Raw genomic sequence first — 14,575 nt, forward strand, 5'->3', positions numbered from 1 at the left:
GGCTAAGTTTTAACACAGATTACTACTTTTCATTGTTGCTTCAAGGACACTCTTAAGTGGAATTGTTTTAACATCGAATGTGTAGTAACAATAAGGAATAAATGACAATTACTACTACTGTCGGGATACCGCACTGACTTCCGGCTAAGGCACCAGCAGTTCTACCCAACCATTGCTTCTGTAACACTAGGGGCATGACAACACAGTGCTGATGAGAAATGCAAGTAACGTTTTAGAATTATTATGAAAATAGTTTATCTCCTGGATCCGCAGGGGATCACATTTTGAAAACCACTGAACTACTCAGTAAAAGAAACTGGGACAACTGGTTTCTGTCTGGAAAAAACTCAATCACAGTCCTACTTCACATCATAAACAAAAATAAATTCCAAGTAGATTTTTTAAAAGCTAAACATGAAAAGTAAAACTTCCAGAAGAAAACACAGTAGGATGGGGTGCCTGGGTGGTGCAGTTGGTTGAGCGCCCGACCTTTGGTTTTGGCTCAGGTCATGATCTCAGACTCATGGGATCCAGTCCCATGTTGGGCTCTGTGCTCAGTGGGGAGTCTGCTTGAGATTCTTTCTCTCCCTCTGCCCCTCCCGCTTGTGCTATCTCCTTCTAGAATAAATAAATCCTTAAAAAAGAAGAAGAAAAAAAGAAAACACAGTAGGATATCTTATCAGCCTCAGGGTAAGATTTCTTTTTTTTTTTTTTTTTAAAGATTTTATTTATTTATGTGACAGAGAGACAGCCAGAGAGAGAGGGAACACAGCAGGCGAGTGAGAGAGGAAGAAGCAGGCTCCCAGCAGAGGAGCCTGATGTGGGACTCGATCCCGGAACGCCGGGATCACGCCCTGAGCCGAAGGCAGATGCTTTAACGACTGCGCTACCCAGGCGCCCCCTCAGGGTAAGATTTCTTAAGCAAAGCACAAAAAACACAAACTATTGATCACCCTTATGACATTAACATAATAAAAATAAATCCTGAACATCAAAAGACACCAACCAAATGAAAAGGCAAGTATGAGATGTAAGAAGAACTTCTGTACTAAGATATAACAATGCAGCAGGAAAATGGGCAAAGATATGAAGAGGCAATTCACAGAAGACAAATGGTCAATAAACAGATATAAACAGCTCAATCTCACTAGTAATAGAAAAATGCTAACTGAAACCACTTATGAACACCCATCAGAAAAACAAAAATGTAAAAATCTGACAGTACCAAGTGTTGATAAGGACACTGAGCAATAGCAGCACTACTGGTGGGACTAAGAACTGCCAACTATCACTTTGAAGCACAAACTGGCAGTATCTAGTAGGTGGATATTCTCATAACTCAGCATTTAAATTCCTAGATATGTATCCTAGGAAAACTCCTACGTGTGTGCACAAGGAGACATATATAACAGTGACCACTGAAGGACTGTTTGTAAGAGCAGAAAATGAGAAACAACCTAAATATCAAGCAAGAGGTAAATGGATAAGTAAACACTGTCCAAGAAAACTTTCTGTGACCATTAAGTGTTCTCTACCCATGCTGTCTAATGTGGTAGCCACTAGCCACAGGTGCCTATTAAATGCACAAAATGTGACTAAGAGGGACTAAGGAATTGAACTTTATTTAATTTTGATTAATTGAAATCTAAACAGCCACAAGTGGCTAAATTGCTACCACATCAGACAGCACGGCTATAGCAGTGAAAAATGTTACATGCATGTAAGTGTAGATAAACTGCAAAAACATTACACTGGACAAAAAAAAGAAAGTTTTAAAAGGTAATGGCTGGGACTAGAGTGAAGAAAGCAGGGTGTATAGAGTGAAAATTTTAGGAGGCACTCACCCTCAGGGTTGTACAGGTATATGTTGGACACTCGTGTGACCCCGAGAGTGAATGCCTCCTTAAATTTTGGGCCATAGGTGCCTTGCTTACCTCAAGCTGTAAGTATATATCCGGTATGCTACTGCGTCAGGGGTCCCCAAGATCATCCAAGGTTCAATGATTCACTAGGGAGGACTCACAGGATTTAGCATATAGCACACAGCTATGGTTTCTTACAGTGAAAGGGTACAAAGCAAAATCAGCCAAAGGAAAAGGCACACGGTGTGAAGTCTAGAGGAAACCAGGCACAAGATTTCAAGAATCCTCACCTAGTGAAGTCACATGGGATGCACTTAGTTCCTACAGAAAGTTGTAACAACACGTGTGAACTGTTGCCCACCAGGGAAGCTCATTAGAGACTCAATGCCCAGGGTATTTATTGGGGGCTGGTCAAGTACCAAAATTCCAGACTCCAGAAGGAAAGAAGGTATTCAACATAAACCACATTGTACAGTTTAGGCACCATGAGGCACTCTTATCATTTACGGGATGACAGGAACCTTCCTGAAATCCTAGTTCCTAGAGACCAGTCAAGGGCCAACCTTGCAAACAGGCCTTTCTAAAGACAGCAGTCTCATGCCTAGAATGGTAACTTTTTTTGCACAGATTTATATAAAATTGTAGGACATGATATACAATACTATATATTGTTTAAAGACACATGTATATAAAGATGTACAAACATGCACAGAAAAACAAACAGTAAATCTAGGATTGTGGTTAAATTTGAGGAAAAGAGGAAAGGACTAGGTTTGAGACAGGGGTACACAACACCTTCCAATTGCTTCTCTAATGTTTGACTCCTTAAGCTGGGTAATGGGTAAAAATGTATTTTGTTGTAGCATTTCTTCTACATTTCCAAATGTGTGTGCACCTGAAATATAACGTAGGAAGAATAAACACTTATCTCCTTATCACTTTGTACTAACAGTTCATGTCATGGAGTGCTTTTCACATTCCAGGTACTATATTAAGCCCTTTATTCGAATGTATTCTTTTAAATACACTCAGAAGTCGATGTGAGGCAGCAGAGATCTCTACCCTCAATCGGTTGTCAATCTATTGAGGGATGATGAGAGATATGTACACTCTAAAACCAATTTAAGTACTGGACTGAATACTACTAAGATAATAAAACAGGGTGATACGATTAAGGAAGGGATGCTTTAAATTAGGGTGGCCTGGGAACGCTTGAGGGGGACATTTGAGTTGAACCATAAACGATGACAACGAGACAGCCACGCATTGTCTAAAGACAGCACATTCCAGGCACAGGGAACAGCAAGTGCAAAGAAAGCCCTGCAGCAGGAATAAGCTTGGTGTGCTGAAAGACAGTAAATAAAGCCAGCAAGACTGGAGAGTGGCGACAAGAGGAAGACTGGTAGATGAGGCCTGAGAGGTCAGCTGAGGTCACCGTGCAGGGCCTCATAAGCCACAGTAAAGATCTTAGGTTTCATTCTAAGTATGATAAGCTTTTGAAGGTTTTATTTATTTTATTTTATTTTTTTTAAGATTTTATTTATTCATTTGACAGAGAGAGAGACAGTCAGCGAGAGAGGGAACACAAGCAGGGGGAGTGGGTCAGGAAGAAGCAGGCTCCCAGCGGAGGAGCCTGATGTGGGGCTCGATCCCAGAACACCAGGATCACGCCCCGAGCCGAAGGCAGACGCTTAACCTCTGTGCCACCCAGGCGCCCCAGCTTTTGTAGGTTTTAAGCAGGGTAATGACACGATCTGGTTTACAACTGAAGATTATTCAGCCAGCTGTATGGAGTACTCATTATAGAAAGAAAGCCATTTTCTTCATTAGCACCAAAGACATGTTTGTGGCTGATGAGCTTCTCAGGGTGTATGAAAAGGTCAGGGGGTGGGGTGGGGAAAAGTTCCACAATGCAAAAAGAAAACTACGAAGTTGGAATGAATAAATATTTAATTAAATGTCTAGAAAACAACATCATGGCAACTTCATTCATCATTAAATTTAGTATTCATGTAAACAATTGAATTACATTTGGAAATAATCTGAAAATTAGATTTTTTTCAGTCACAAAAATTCACAAGTATGCCCAATGACTGCCAAGAAATCATAGCTGATCATAAATGGGGATTTTCTTGCAGCCAAATCATCTCAAAGGAAAAACAACGGTCAATATTTTTAACCACAAAACATTTTTTTTTAACTTAATGTGAAATGTAGACATACAAAAAGAAAAAAAATACCTAGCATCATGAGGCCTTACAACTGTACCAACACCACAGAGGTGGCTGGGTAAGAAACGCTAGTGGCTTGAACTGGTGCTGTTCAGGCCTACACTCTATGAGTCTCAACAGTGGCCAGGGGACCCTTGCGAAGGCTTCTCTGAGAAAAGCACATTTGAATAGGTAGACCTGAATGACAAGAAGGCGCCAGTCATGCCAAGAGCCGGGAGAAGAGGTTCTGGGTGGAGGTTCCGCACCGGAAATGCCGGGTCAGATCTGTAAGGCACCAAAAGAGAGTTTGGCTGAACTGAAGCTGGGTTTGGAGAAAAGGGAGTGGTAGTAGGAAACAAAGCATGCAGAGTCTCGAAGACAATATTCTAATCCCGAGAATAGAAAACCACTCTATTTAAGAGTGGCTGATCCAATTTGTTTCACACCTACACTGTCTAAGAAAACAGCAGCCACTTGCCACAGGGGCTCATAAACACCTGCACGCAGTTCGTGCCACTGCAGCACAGAACTTTCCCCATCACTGAATTCTGATTAACGCTTACACTGAAAACACGACGTGCAGTCGAGCTCCTGGAAAACTTGTATGTTGGGAACAGACGGCGTGGGCCTGTGAACCTACATTTTCAACTCTCAATTTTATGAAACCTAAAGCCAGACCGACTCTTTCCGATGAAAATGTAGCTGCAACGGTAAAACGCACGGGATTTCGAAGCCTTGGTACTTACTAAAAGAAAGGAAGATCTCTCATTTGTATTTTTTACACCCTTCGCGTGTCGAAATAAGATCTTGGCTACACTGGGTTAAAGATAACATTAAGATTAATTTCACCTGTTTTTTTTTACTTTTTTTTTTTTTTTTAATGTGCTTACTAGAAAAATGTGAAGCGAGAAATGTGGCTCGCATTAATTTTCCACTGGTCGCGGGTAGAAGCAGAGGGTGGGTGCAAGAGGCGCTGGAGTCTCCCGGGCAGGGCGCGACGGCGGTCCGACCCCGGCGAAGTGGTGCAGACAGAAGTTTCTGGTTGTATTATGCAGTCACGAGTCAAGTCCGTCAGTTTTCAACGGCCCCGTTCACCGGGAGGGGAGATAGTGGCAGAGGCCGGACTCCCCCTGACGGCGCTGCCCACCTTAAACCTCCCAGCGGCCCTCGAGGAGGCGAGAGCGGGATTCGAACCAGGTCCCACTCCCGGGGCCCCGGCCCCAGCGCGCCCCGTGAGCGCCGCTCCGTTTCCCCTCAGGAGTATGACCAACGTTCACAACGTTCACTACGGACTCCCCCGCCGCTGGGCCTGAGGGGCCGGAAGCCCCTTAGAGGAGGTGCCGAAAACGCTCACCTGCTGACCGACGCCGGGGCTACAAACACTCCTCCTTCCTCTCCACACACGGTTCAAGCACGCCGACAGCCGACTTCCGCTCCTCTGCGGCCAATCCCCAGCTAAGTATTCCTCTCCTCCCGCCCCGCAACCAACCTAGCCAATCACCTCTCAGAGAATCTGTATCAGCCCGGCCACACGCCTGCCTGCCAATCACTGCGGGCGCCAGCACCGCCCTTCCCGCCCTCTTAAGCGGGCGCCGCGCGCCACCGCTAGGCGGTTGGCGGCGCTGCCCTCCGCCGGGATGCGGCCTCCGGCAGGGCGGGGCGAAAAGCGGGCCTGGCCGGTGCGGGAACCTTCGGGATTGGCCAAAATGAGCCTCGCGCTCTGCCTCCGCCCACCCCTGCCCTAGACATCCGAGTCGGAGACGCTGGGGATTGGTTTCCTGTGGGCACCCAAAGAAGCCAAGAAATGGTTCCGCCTTCCTTGCGCAGCCCGGAGAGGGTGCTCCATGGATTGGCCCGGGGCGTCTCGGCGCGCGCCGACCCGCGCCCCAGGATTGGCTGAGGGTGTGCTCGCGCCGCCGGAGAGCGTTGACGGTGATTGGCCGGAGGGTAGGGCCGACTATTTGAAGGAGGCGCGCGGACCAAATACGCACTTCAGTCGGCGGACAGAAGAGGCGGGAGCGGCTCTGGGTAACTCTACCCCGCTGACCACAGAGGACTCAGGCGCGGGCTCGGCTCCAGCTGTGGCCTCTGCCTCAGTCCGGCAAGGCGATGGCCAAGGTTTCTGTGCTGAACGTGGCGGTGCTGGAGAATCCGAGCCCTTTCCACAGCCCCTTCCGGTTCGAGATCAGCTTCGAGTGCAATGAGGCCCTGGCGGACGGTGAGGCTGGGCCTGTGTGGAGATCCCCCCTCCCCCCCGGCCAACCCCGACCTCTCCTGTAAAACAAGCCCTTCCAACCCTGATCTCCCTCCTTCCCTCCCCTTCAGCCGCAGCCTCCTTGTAGAGACTACCCCTGACACCCCATGGCCAACCCGACCCCCTCCCCAGGGTTACTCCCGTTTCCCCCGTGAAGACCATCATCCCCGTTTTTTCTGTGGAGCTCCTCCTGGGCACCTGTTTTCTGTGTAAAGACCTCAGTCTCCATTCTTTAACCTGCAGAGACCTTCAGTCACCCTGCTTTCCCCAGCCTCCCTTCCTTTTTCCCAGCGGAGCCCCTCCGTCAGCCTTTATCTCTGAAATCCCTTTCCCCCGTGGCAAGACTTTACTCGCCCCGATCTCCGCATTTGTCTCCCAGTAATCCCCTCCCCACCTGGCTGATATTTAAAACAACCCCACCCCTACCCACTTCTGATTGTTTTCTACCCCCAAAGCACGTACCCTCTAGAACCTGGCTTCCCACCTCCTTAGCCTGGCCCCAATTTTCCACTCTTGAGCTCCACTTGGGGAGGCATGGCAGGTTTCCAGCTCCAGTCTTTCAGGGTAACTTGGTCTTCCCAGCTCCTGTTCCTCCTTCCTGTCAGTGTGCTTCGATAAACACACTCATATCTGAAGGGTGGCATAACCAGGCAAGCATCAGCCGGTTCTCACTGTCTGCCCACCAGATTCCAGAAATTCTTTCAACACTTTTGATGGTCTGACCCAGTCTTGGGGGTGGGTGGGCCAGCCTAAGCCATGATCGTGTCTGGCTTCAAACAATCGGCTGGGAGGTCAGAACTTTTTGTGCATCTTTTCGAAGGTGCTTTCACAGATGTACTTATTCATCTCTGTGTTGTAAAGGCGGGCATGTCTCTCATCTCACAGATGAGAAGTCAGGAACCACAAAGAATGAAAGACCTTTCAAGTAAAGGTCTATAAAAATCGAAAATGTAAGGTTGCCCAGGGACTCTTGGCACCCCTTTCAGGAGGAAGTACTCCATTAGACAGATTCTCCACTTGGTGGTTAAAGAGGAGGCAGCCGCTGAGGAGCTGGAGATCTGTGAGGCCATGGCGTGCTAACTAGCGCCTCTCAGTGGTAGGTGGCTGGTTTGTGCGGGAAGCCAGCCGCTTGGATTAGTTTGGGGTTGATGCAGTTTGAGATGTGTGTGTTCGGCTGGGCCAATAGATCAGTCTCTCCCAGTTTCTCCTTTTTAAATTAAGGAATCTACTTGTGACTAACTATAGAATAAGCCCAGCTAAATCCTTTTTGGAACAAGGCAGGGTGTAAATAAATAATTAAAGTGTAGAATGACACTGTGGAATAAGAATTTAATTTTAAAGCCAGGAGGAGATGTAAGGAGCTAATAGGTTAAGGGATTCACAGTTCCCAGAAGGCAAGAGATCAGGTTTCAAACAGCCTGTTTGTGCTGCTTGCATTTAAAAAGGGTTGCATAGTCATTATCTAGTACTTCTATTCCTAGGAAAACCTCTGCACTGTTACTTTACTAATCTGTTTAGAGACTCAGAGCAGGAAAGTCTAAAGTCAACCTGCTGGACATTATTTTTTAATAGAGAGAAATGGAATGACTTCCCCAAGGTCATAGAAGTAGAAGTCTTGACGCTAGGTCTGTAGAAGCATTGACACTAGAGTTTGTCTCGAAGTCCAGAGTTCTCGACCTTTGCCATAACTGGGAAAGAAAGAATTCATCCCTTATTTTAGAAGTGGCACATAAATAATACTGACCACAGAACTTATTTCCACATCAAAACACTCTCAAAAGAGAATGAAGGGGGTGCTATTATTAATTACACCCAGACAATAAAGCTTTTGCTCAGAGAAATGCAAGTTGGAAAGCAAACTCTGGCCTGGAAATCCAGACTCTGGTTCTACCCCTAGGGCTGTCCATGACTTTGACCTGCCAACTTGCTTTCTGCCTCTTCCTGGCCTTCTTCCCATGGAGCAGAGAGAATCCGTTTCCTGCCTCCCAAACAGATGGAGGGGGCCTGGCTTTAGAAGTCTCTCAGATTCTGGAGAAATCTCAGTCTTGTTACCTTGACACTGGCAACTGAAGATCCGACAAAAGACCCAAACCCCAATCAGTGGCTGACCCTGTTCCCCAAGGGCTTCAAGCCCCTTCGGTTCTTTTTTCTCCTCGGCAACTGAAAATACATGCTTCCAAGGCATGGGTCCACATTTAATACATTAGGTGTGTTTTTCCTCTCTTTCATTGAGAAATTCAACAGCCACTCTTTGAATAAGTCATGGGACCAGATGTTCTGTCCCACCGCTAACACCGTGGTCAGGCCAAGATTCATCTATATGATTCTGAACAAAGGCAAAATGATAAACAGGAAAAAAGCCTACTAGATAGTTTTTGTTTTAAGGTGGGAAACTTTCAGCTAGTTCAACTACGATGAATTTTTACATGCCTTTAATCAGGGTATTAGTTTTGGTTTTGTTTTCGTATGTAGTGGAGGAGCATGTTGTCAACTGTTCGATTGTAAAGTTAGGACATAAAGACAAAATTGAATACTGTCAAGTTACCCCTGAAATTGCCTGAAAAGTTAGGTACACCGTGTTACGTGTGTACAGTCCACCTCCCACTTCTAAAAATGGTTATAGTAAAAAAACAGAGCCATTTAAGTATGCTTCTGCTTAAAACGCTCAGCAAGTTTAAGATGATCCAGTTTGTAGGTCCTTATTTTCAAGCATCTGCTGTCTTCCGTAGATGACTTTATCAGCTCCTCTAACCCCTTGAGTCAGTATTTCTCTATGGTCCTTGGTCATTTCTCTGGTTTCTTTTTCGGCCCCTCTTGAGGGAGCCATTGTGGCCCATTTTCCTGGCTGCTGGCGCAGTGCGTTTTCCTGGGCAGCACCCACACCAGCCTTTGTTTAGGTTTTGCCACGGTATTGAACATCCAGTGCCTGTGGCCCACACAGGGCCTGCTCTCCTTTGGCTCCCTTTTTATCTCCCCCCAGCCCATTAGTTAAACGCACACATAATGGGACTCCACTGGTGGGGGAGGGGCGGGGAAGGCCAGGAGGAAAGCTACCAAAATAGAGAACTGTGTTAGAAAGGTAAGGACAGGGGCGCCTGGGTAGCGCAGTCGTTAAAGCGTCTGCCTTCGGCTCAGGGCGTGATCCCGGCGTTCCGGGATCGAGTCCCACATCGGGCTCCTCTGCTGGGAGCCTGCTTCTTCCTCTCTCACTCGCCTGCTGTGTTCCCTCTCTCACTGGCTGTCTCTCTGTCACATAAATAAATAAAATCTTTAAAAAAAAAAAAAAAAAAAAAAAAGAAAGGTAAGGACAGAGCCAGCTTGATTTTTGTTCACCCAGAAACGTGTTCTGTCTAGTCGTGTCACTCCTTGTCACAAAGATAAATCCATAAACTTAACCGTCCCTGCAAATAGTAAGAGACTGGGATTTGAACCCTGGTGAGCCTGATGGTCACTCTATGCCACAGACCTGCTAGAGTCCTTGGGTAGAAGGCCTGGGTGACACTGCAAAGGGACAGGAAGTCAGTGTATCGAGGAAGAGGTTAGAGCTCGGGTGACAAACCTCCGTAGCTGTGGCCCAGCATAGCAGTGTTTCCCAAGTTGGATGCCCTGTGTGGGACACTGGACCAAGAAACAGGGCCACTTCAACAACAGTTTGCTTCCTGTGAAACTCATAGCTTGTGAAATTTCCTCCAGCTGCTGGAGCTGTAGGTTGTGTAATTTCAAAGAACCTAAAATAAGTTGCAGGTCTCCTGCCAAGCTCCCCTGTACTAGCATGACCTTGCCCCTGATACACTTGGACCTCCTGCAAGAGGCAGCGGTCACTGGGAATTTCCTGTGCTTGCTGGGCAGGGTCTCCTTAAGCACTTTTCCTTTCACCTTGCTGGAACTACCTACTCAGAGATGAGATCCCCCTACTGGATGAGATGCAAGAGAGTTGGGGTTCAGAGGATCACCTTACGATGCCACGTTTGTTGACTGAGTCACTGTCACCCAAATGTCTGAGAGTAGGCATGAGTTGGTGCCAGAACTGGAAGACCCGGGGGCTGGCTGGCTCCCCCAGTGGCCTTGTCTTCCCCCTCCTGCCGGCTGGCTCTCCTGCTGGATTGGAATCTGCTGCCCTGCCCCAGTTGTCGAGGGATCTATTCAGTTCAGTGGCACTGGTCCCTGTGTGTGAAAGAGGATGCTGCTTCCTATCCCAGCACCCAGTGGGCAGGGCCCTGAAATGGCCCAATTCCCTACTGTTCCCTCCTCAGCACGCCTCCGTCACGTGACTCCTAATTCAACCTCTGCCATACGGTTCACCCGCAGGCTCTGAGATCCCCGAGTTTCCCTGAGATGCAGAGTTAAGGTTGCCTGGCAAAGCTAGGCTCACGGGAGAAATTTCCCCACAGAGGTAGAGTTTCATGCCCACTGCAGTGCTCAGGTCTGTGATGCCTGGCACTTAGTCCCCAGCTGATGTCAGGTGTTCTTGAGAATAAAAATCTTTCAATATATTAAGGATCTGTCTACAACTCACATGAGAAGAACTTCTCCTGCCTTCGTGCTGCCCAGCCATTTCAAATCCTTAATACCACCTGTCCTTACAGATCTGGAGTGGAAGATCATTTATGTTGGCTCAGCTGAGAGTGAGGAATTTGATCAAATCCTAGACTCCGTGCTAGTTGGGCCTGTCCCAGCGGGGAGACACATGTTCATCTTTCAGGTAAGAAAGACGAGGCCTGAGGCCTCAACACCTAGAGACATCCTCTTCTGCCTGAGAGCACACAGTGTGGTTCAGGGATCAAAAGTTGAGGTTGAGATTCTGGCTCTGCTTTCAAGAACTGTCTGATCTCTTAGAAGTATTTCATAAATCCCCCCTGCCTCCTCTTTTGTGTCATAGTTGTCACCACGAGCCACTGATTCATAGTTGATTCTCATTATTCACTGGAGTTACGTTCTGTAAGGTCGCTGAGAATGCTGCATTAGTGAATTCGTGAATACCGAACCATTGCCCCTGAAAGAATACAGGGTTAGGTTCCTACAAGCCCTATTCGCAACCAATCAGTACATAGTCTTGTCTTATGTGTGTTTATGTTGAAAGACACCTTATTTAGTATTATTGTTGATTCATTCACATTGAGCTCCCTGCCAACAGCACTATAACTCATACCTGAACAAAGCTTATCTAACACACGTATTTTCTTCATAAGGCACATCATCACCTTGCACAAAGCACTAGGCTTGGTGGCCATTCTGAGCAGCAAAATCCCCAGGGCACCTGGGTGGCACAGTCAGTTGAGCGTCTGACTCTTGGTTTTGGCTCAGGTCATGATCATCAAGGTCATGGGATTGAGCCCTGCATCCGGCTCCGTGTGGAGTCTGCTTGGGATTCTCTTCTCCCTCTGCTCCTCCTCCCCTTCCCCCTTCTCCTTCTCCCTTTTTCTCTCTAAAATAAATAAATAAATAAATAAATAAATATTTAAAGATATTAAAATCAAAGGCTCTGCTCAGTCCTCACACACCCCAAAATCCGCCGCCCACACCACACCAAAAAAAACAAAACCACACCCCCTAACGCCTCACCCACCTGTACCCAGGCCACCAGCAAGCCAAGCCCATCAAAATCAAAGGCTCTGCTCAGTCCTCACCTACCTTCCAATCTGCTGCTCCCACCCCAGTCCAAGCAACCTAATCCCATCCCCTAACGCCTCACCCACCTGTACCCAGGCCACCAGCAAGCCAAGCCCATCTACTCCACAAGCAGGGCTGGCTTCTTGAGCATTCAGCCCATGCAGCTACATAGGGCCCAGCACCTGGTCTCATATTCTGCTGTCACTGGCTAAAACTTACTAATTTGTGAATAAGGGATCCCATGTTTCATTTTGTGCCAGTTATATAGCTGGTCCTATCCATAACAACACACCCTAAATCTGTCCACTTCTGTCCTCTCCTTCCTGGTCTAAGTCGCTGTCCACGCTCTGGGATGACTACTGTAACCTGCCCACTCTCCCTGCTCACACAATGGTCCTCCTCCCATCACAGCACCACACACTGCCAGTCTTCTTTACAGACCACAAGAGTGATGCAGCACTTACCTCCTGCTAAACATTCTTGCTCTTCCCCAGGCCCTTAACTGGCCCAAAAGGGCCTGGGTGGCATGGTACCTACCTGCCTTATCTTATGCCACCCTCCCCCCTGCTCACTACACTCCTCAGCACCATTTACTTCTTTGTGGCACTTGTCACACCGAGCATTTTTCAGGCATTTGTGGGATTGATTCTGTCTTCCCCACTGGATTGGAAACTCCCATTGGCAGAGACCATACTTTTGGCTCAGTAAATATGTGCTGCTTGAAAATCATTGTCAACTGGTGGAGGTGTGGCTGTGGGATCAATGCTAAGGCACAGGGTGTGTTTCCTCTAGGCTGACGCCCCCAACCCATCCCTCATCCCTGAGACTGATGCTGTGGGTGTGACCGTGGTCCTCATCACCTGCACGTACCATGGACAGGAGTTCATCCGTGTGGGCTACTACGTCAACAACGAATACCCCAATCCTGAGCTGCGGGAGAACCCACCCCTGAAGCCAGACTTCTCTCAGGTGGGGCCTGTCTCTGCACTTCCTGCTTCGGACAGGCTGGCTCCTTTGCACCTGGGGAAGTTGAGTCATTGGAACTGGGAGCCAAGGTCACTTCTTAAGGTTTTCAAGTCATGCTCAGATCTTACAGCTCCAGGCTAGAACCAGAGAGAGAAAGGTCTTTGTTTCTCAGAAGCATGCCTCGCAGAATTGAGATTAGATAGGTCTCAGCCCTAAGTCATGGTACACAGGCACTCCTTGGAGTTCTACCCATAGTTGTTGATGGTGATGGAATAAGTAAGCTCTGTTCTTCCTGGCCTTGGGGCAGGGGCTTGGGTGCCCAGCTCCGTGGGAGGATTGACAGGGCATGCTGACAAGGGTTGACATTCCTCTTTCTGCCCCAGCTCCAGAGGAACATCTTGGCCTCGAACCCCCGAGTGACCCGCTTCCACATCAACTGGGACAACAACATGGACAGGCTAGAGACCATAGAGAACCAGGACCCTGCCCTGGGCTGTGGCCTCCCCTTCAGCTGTGCTCCCATCAAGGGCTTGGGTCTCCCTGGTTGCATCCCCGGGCTCCTCCCCGAGAATTCCATGGACTGCATCTAACTGCGGGAATCCGGGCCCTACCTGGGCCCAGCCAGAACTGTGGCCAGTCTCCTAGCACATCTGGAGAGGGCAGCTGGGCCTCCCAGAGAGTCCCATGGGGGCCATCTGGAGGACTTTGGGGCCGTCGACTATACCCAGGCCAGTCAGATGTGGCTCTGAGGAAGTAGCAGGCCTCAGGTCTCTTCCAGCCCTGACCCAGAAGGATCATCTTACCTCTACTGCCCAGGCCTGTAAGAAGCAGGTACTTCAGTTTTTAATTCTTTGTGACTTGTGTCTTTTCTCTCTTCCACACACACTATAAATTCCACCTGTAAGCCTTTGTGCCACCATGCTCCTGTGAGTACTTGACCCGAAGCTCTTCCCACAGACCTCCCTGGCCTGCCTTGAGGCTTTCTTGGTCGATGCCTGGCAGGGCTCCAGCCCCGTTGAGCCAAAGGCTCTGTCATTCCTGTCCCTTTCCAAACTTCTGAACAAATCCACCCAGCTTTTTGGAGTCACAGGCAAGGAATCTTGGTGAGAAGGTACACTTGGACACAATTTCTGTCCTTCTCCCAGGACAGTTTTTAGGTCTTTTTAATCCAACAGCCTCTGGAAAACTCTGTTCCCAAAGGTGTGCTCAGCAGGAGGCTGAGGAATGATGGTTGACTCTTCTCTCAGTCACAACCACCTTCCCGTCATCTCCTAACTGGATCTGGCTTTCCTGGAGGCTGCCATGGTGGGAAGATGGCATGTTGGAGGAGTCTGCTTTGCTCGGTCTGCCTTAGTGTTGACATCAGGGCCCCTCTGCCTGCCTTGATCTGCCCTCTGTGAAGACCTCGTGCTCTTGCAGGCACAGGAAACCATAGGGACCCTGAAAACCTCTCCCCCTGCCAAGCTCCCCATGACGCCCCGTTCCCTTGCTGCTACGTGGATGCTGTTGTGATTGCAGTTTGTATATTAAAGGGTTTTTATATTAAATATGTTTGGTTGATCTAAAAATAAAAAGCACTTCATCTAGACTGATTCTGCTTTTGTCTTAAGTGTGCTGGGGCAGATTTGTCCATCTCTCATGATGTGGTGAGGGGGCTCTTGCCCCAGCCAGTG

At 48.1% G+C, this 14,575-nt stretch overlaps 1 protein-coding gene and 1 long non-coding RNA gene across 2 annotated transcripts; one reads left to right on the forward strand and one right to left on the reverse strand.

The window, feature by feature from the left end:
* Positions 1-3,794: 3,794 nt before the first annotated feature.
* LOC121102532 lies at positions 3,795-5,100 on the reverse strand. Its single transcript, XR_005834606.1, has 2 exons — positions 4,963-5,100; positions 3,795-4,357 (listed from the first exon to the last, which is right to left on the reverse strand). It is a non-coding gene; the product is annotated as an uncharacterized LOC121102532 (long non-coding RNA).
* An 823-nt stretch (positions 5,101-5,923) lies between these two features.
* Positions 5,924-14,488, forward strand: ASF1B (anti-silencing function 1B histone chaperone). The gene is made up of 4 exons (XM_008711713.2): positions 5,924-6,290; positions 10,913-11,028; positions 12,729-12,905; positions 13,286-14,488. Exons 1-4 carry the CDS (start codon positions 6,182-6,184, stop codon positions 13,490-13,492), a joined length of 609 nt encoding a protein of 202 aa, XP_008709935.1. The 5' UTR covers positions 5,924-6,181; the 3' UTR covers positions 13,493-14,488.
* The last annotated feature ends 87 nt before the right edge of the window (positions 14,489-14,575 follow it).

The sequence above is a fragment of the Ursus maritimus genome, unplaced genomic scaffold (assembly GCF_017311325.1).
Source record: "Ursus maritimus isolate PB19 unplaced genomic scaffold, ASM1731132v1 scaffold_14, whole genome shotgun sequence".
Classification (NCBI taxonomy): Eukaryota; Metazoa; Chordata; class Mammalia; order Carnivora; family Ursidae; genus Ursus; species Ursus maritimus.

Coding starts and splice junctions, on each gene's coding strand:
- ASF1B (XM_008711713.2), top strand. CDS start 6,182: ATGGCCAAGGTTTCTGTGCTGAACGTGGCGGTGCTGGAGAATCCGAGC. Junction 6,291..10,912: donor CAATGAGGCCCTGGCGGACG/GTGAGGCTGGGC, acceptor CTGTCCTTACAG/ATCTGGAGTGGAAGATCATT. Junction 12,906..13,285: donor TGAAGCCAGACTTCTCTCAG/GTGGGGCCTGTC, acceptor TTTCTGCCCCAG/CTCCAGAGGAACATCTTGGC.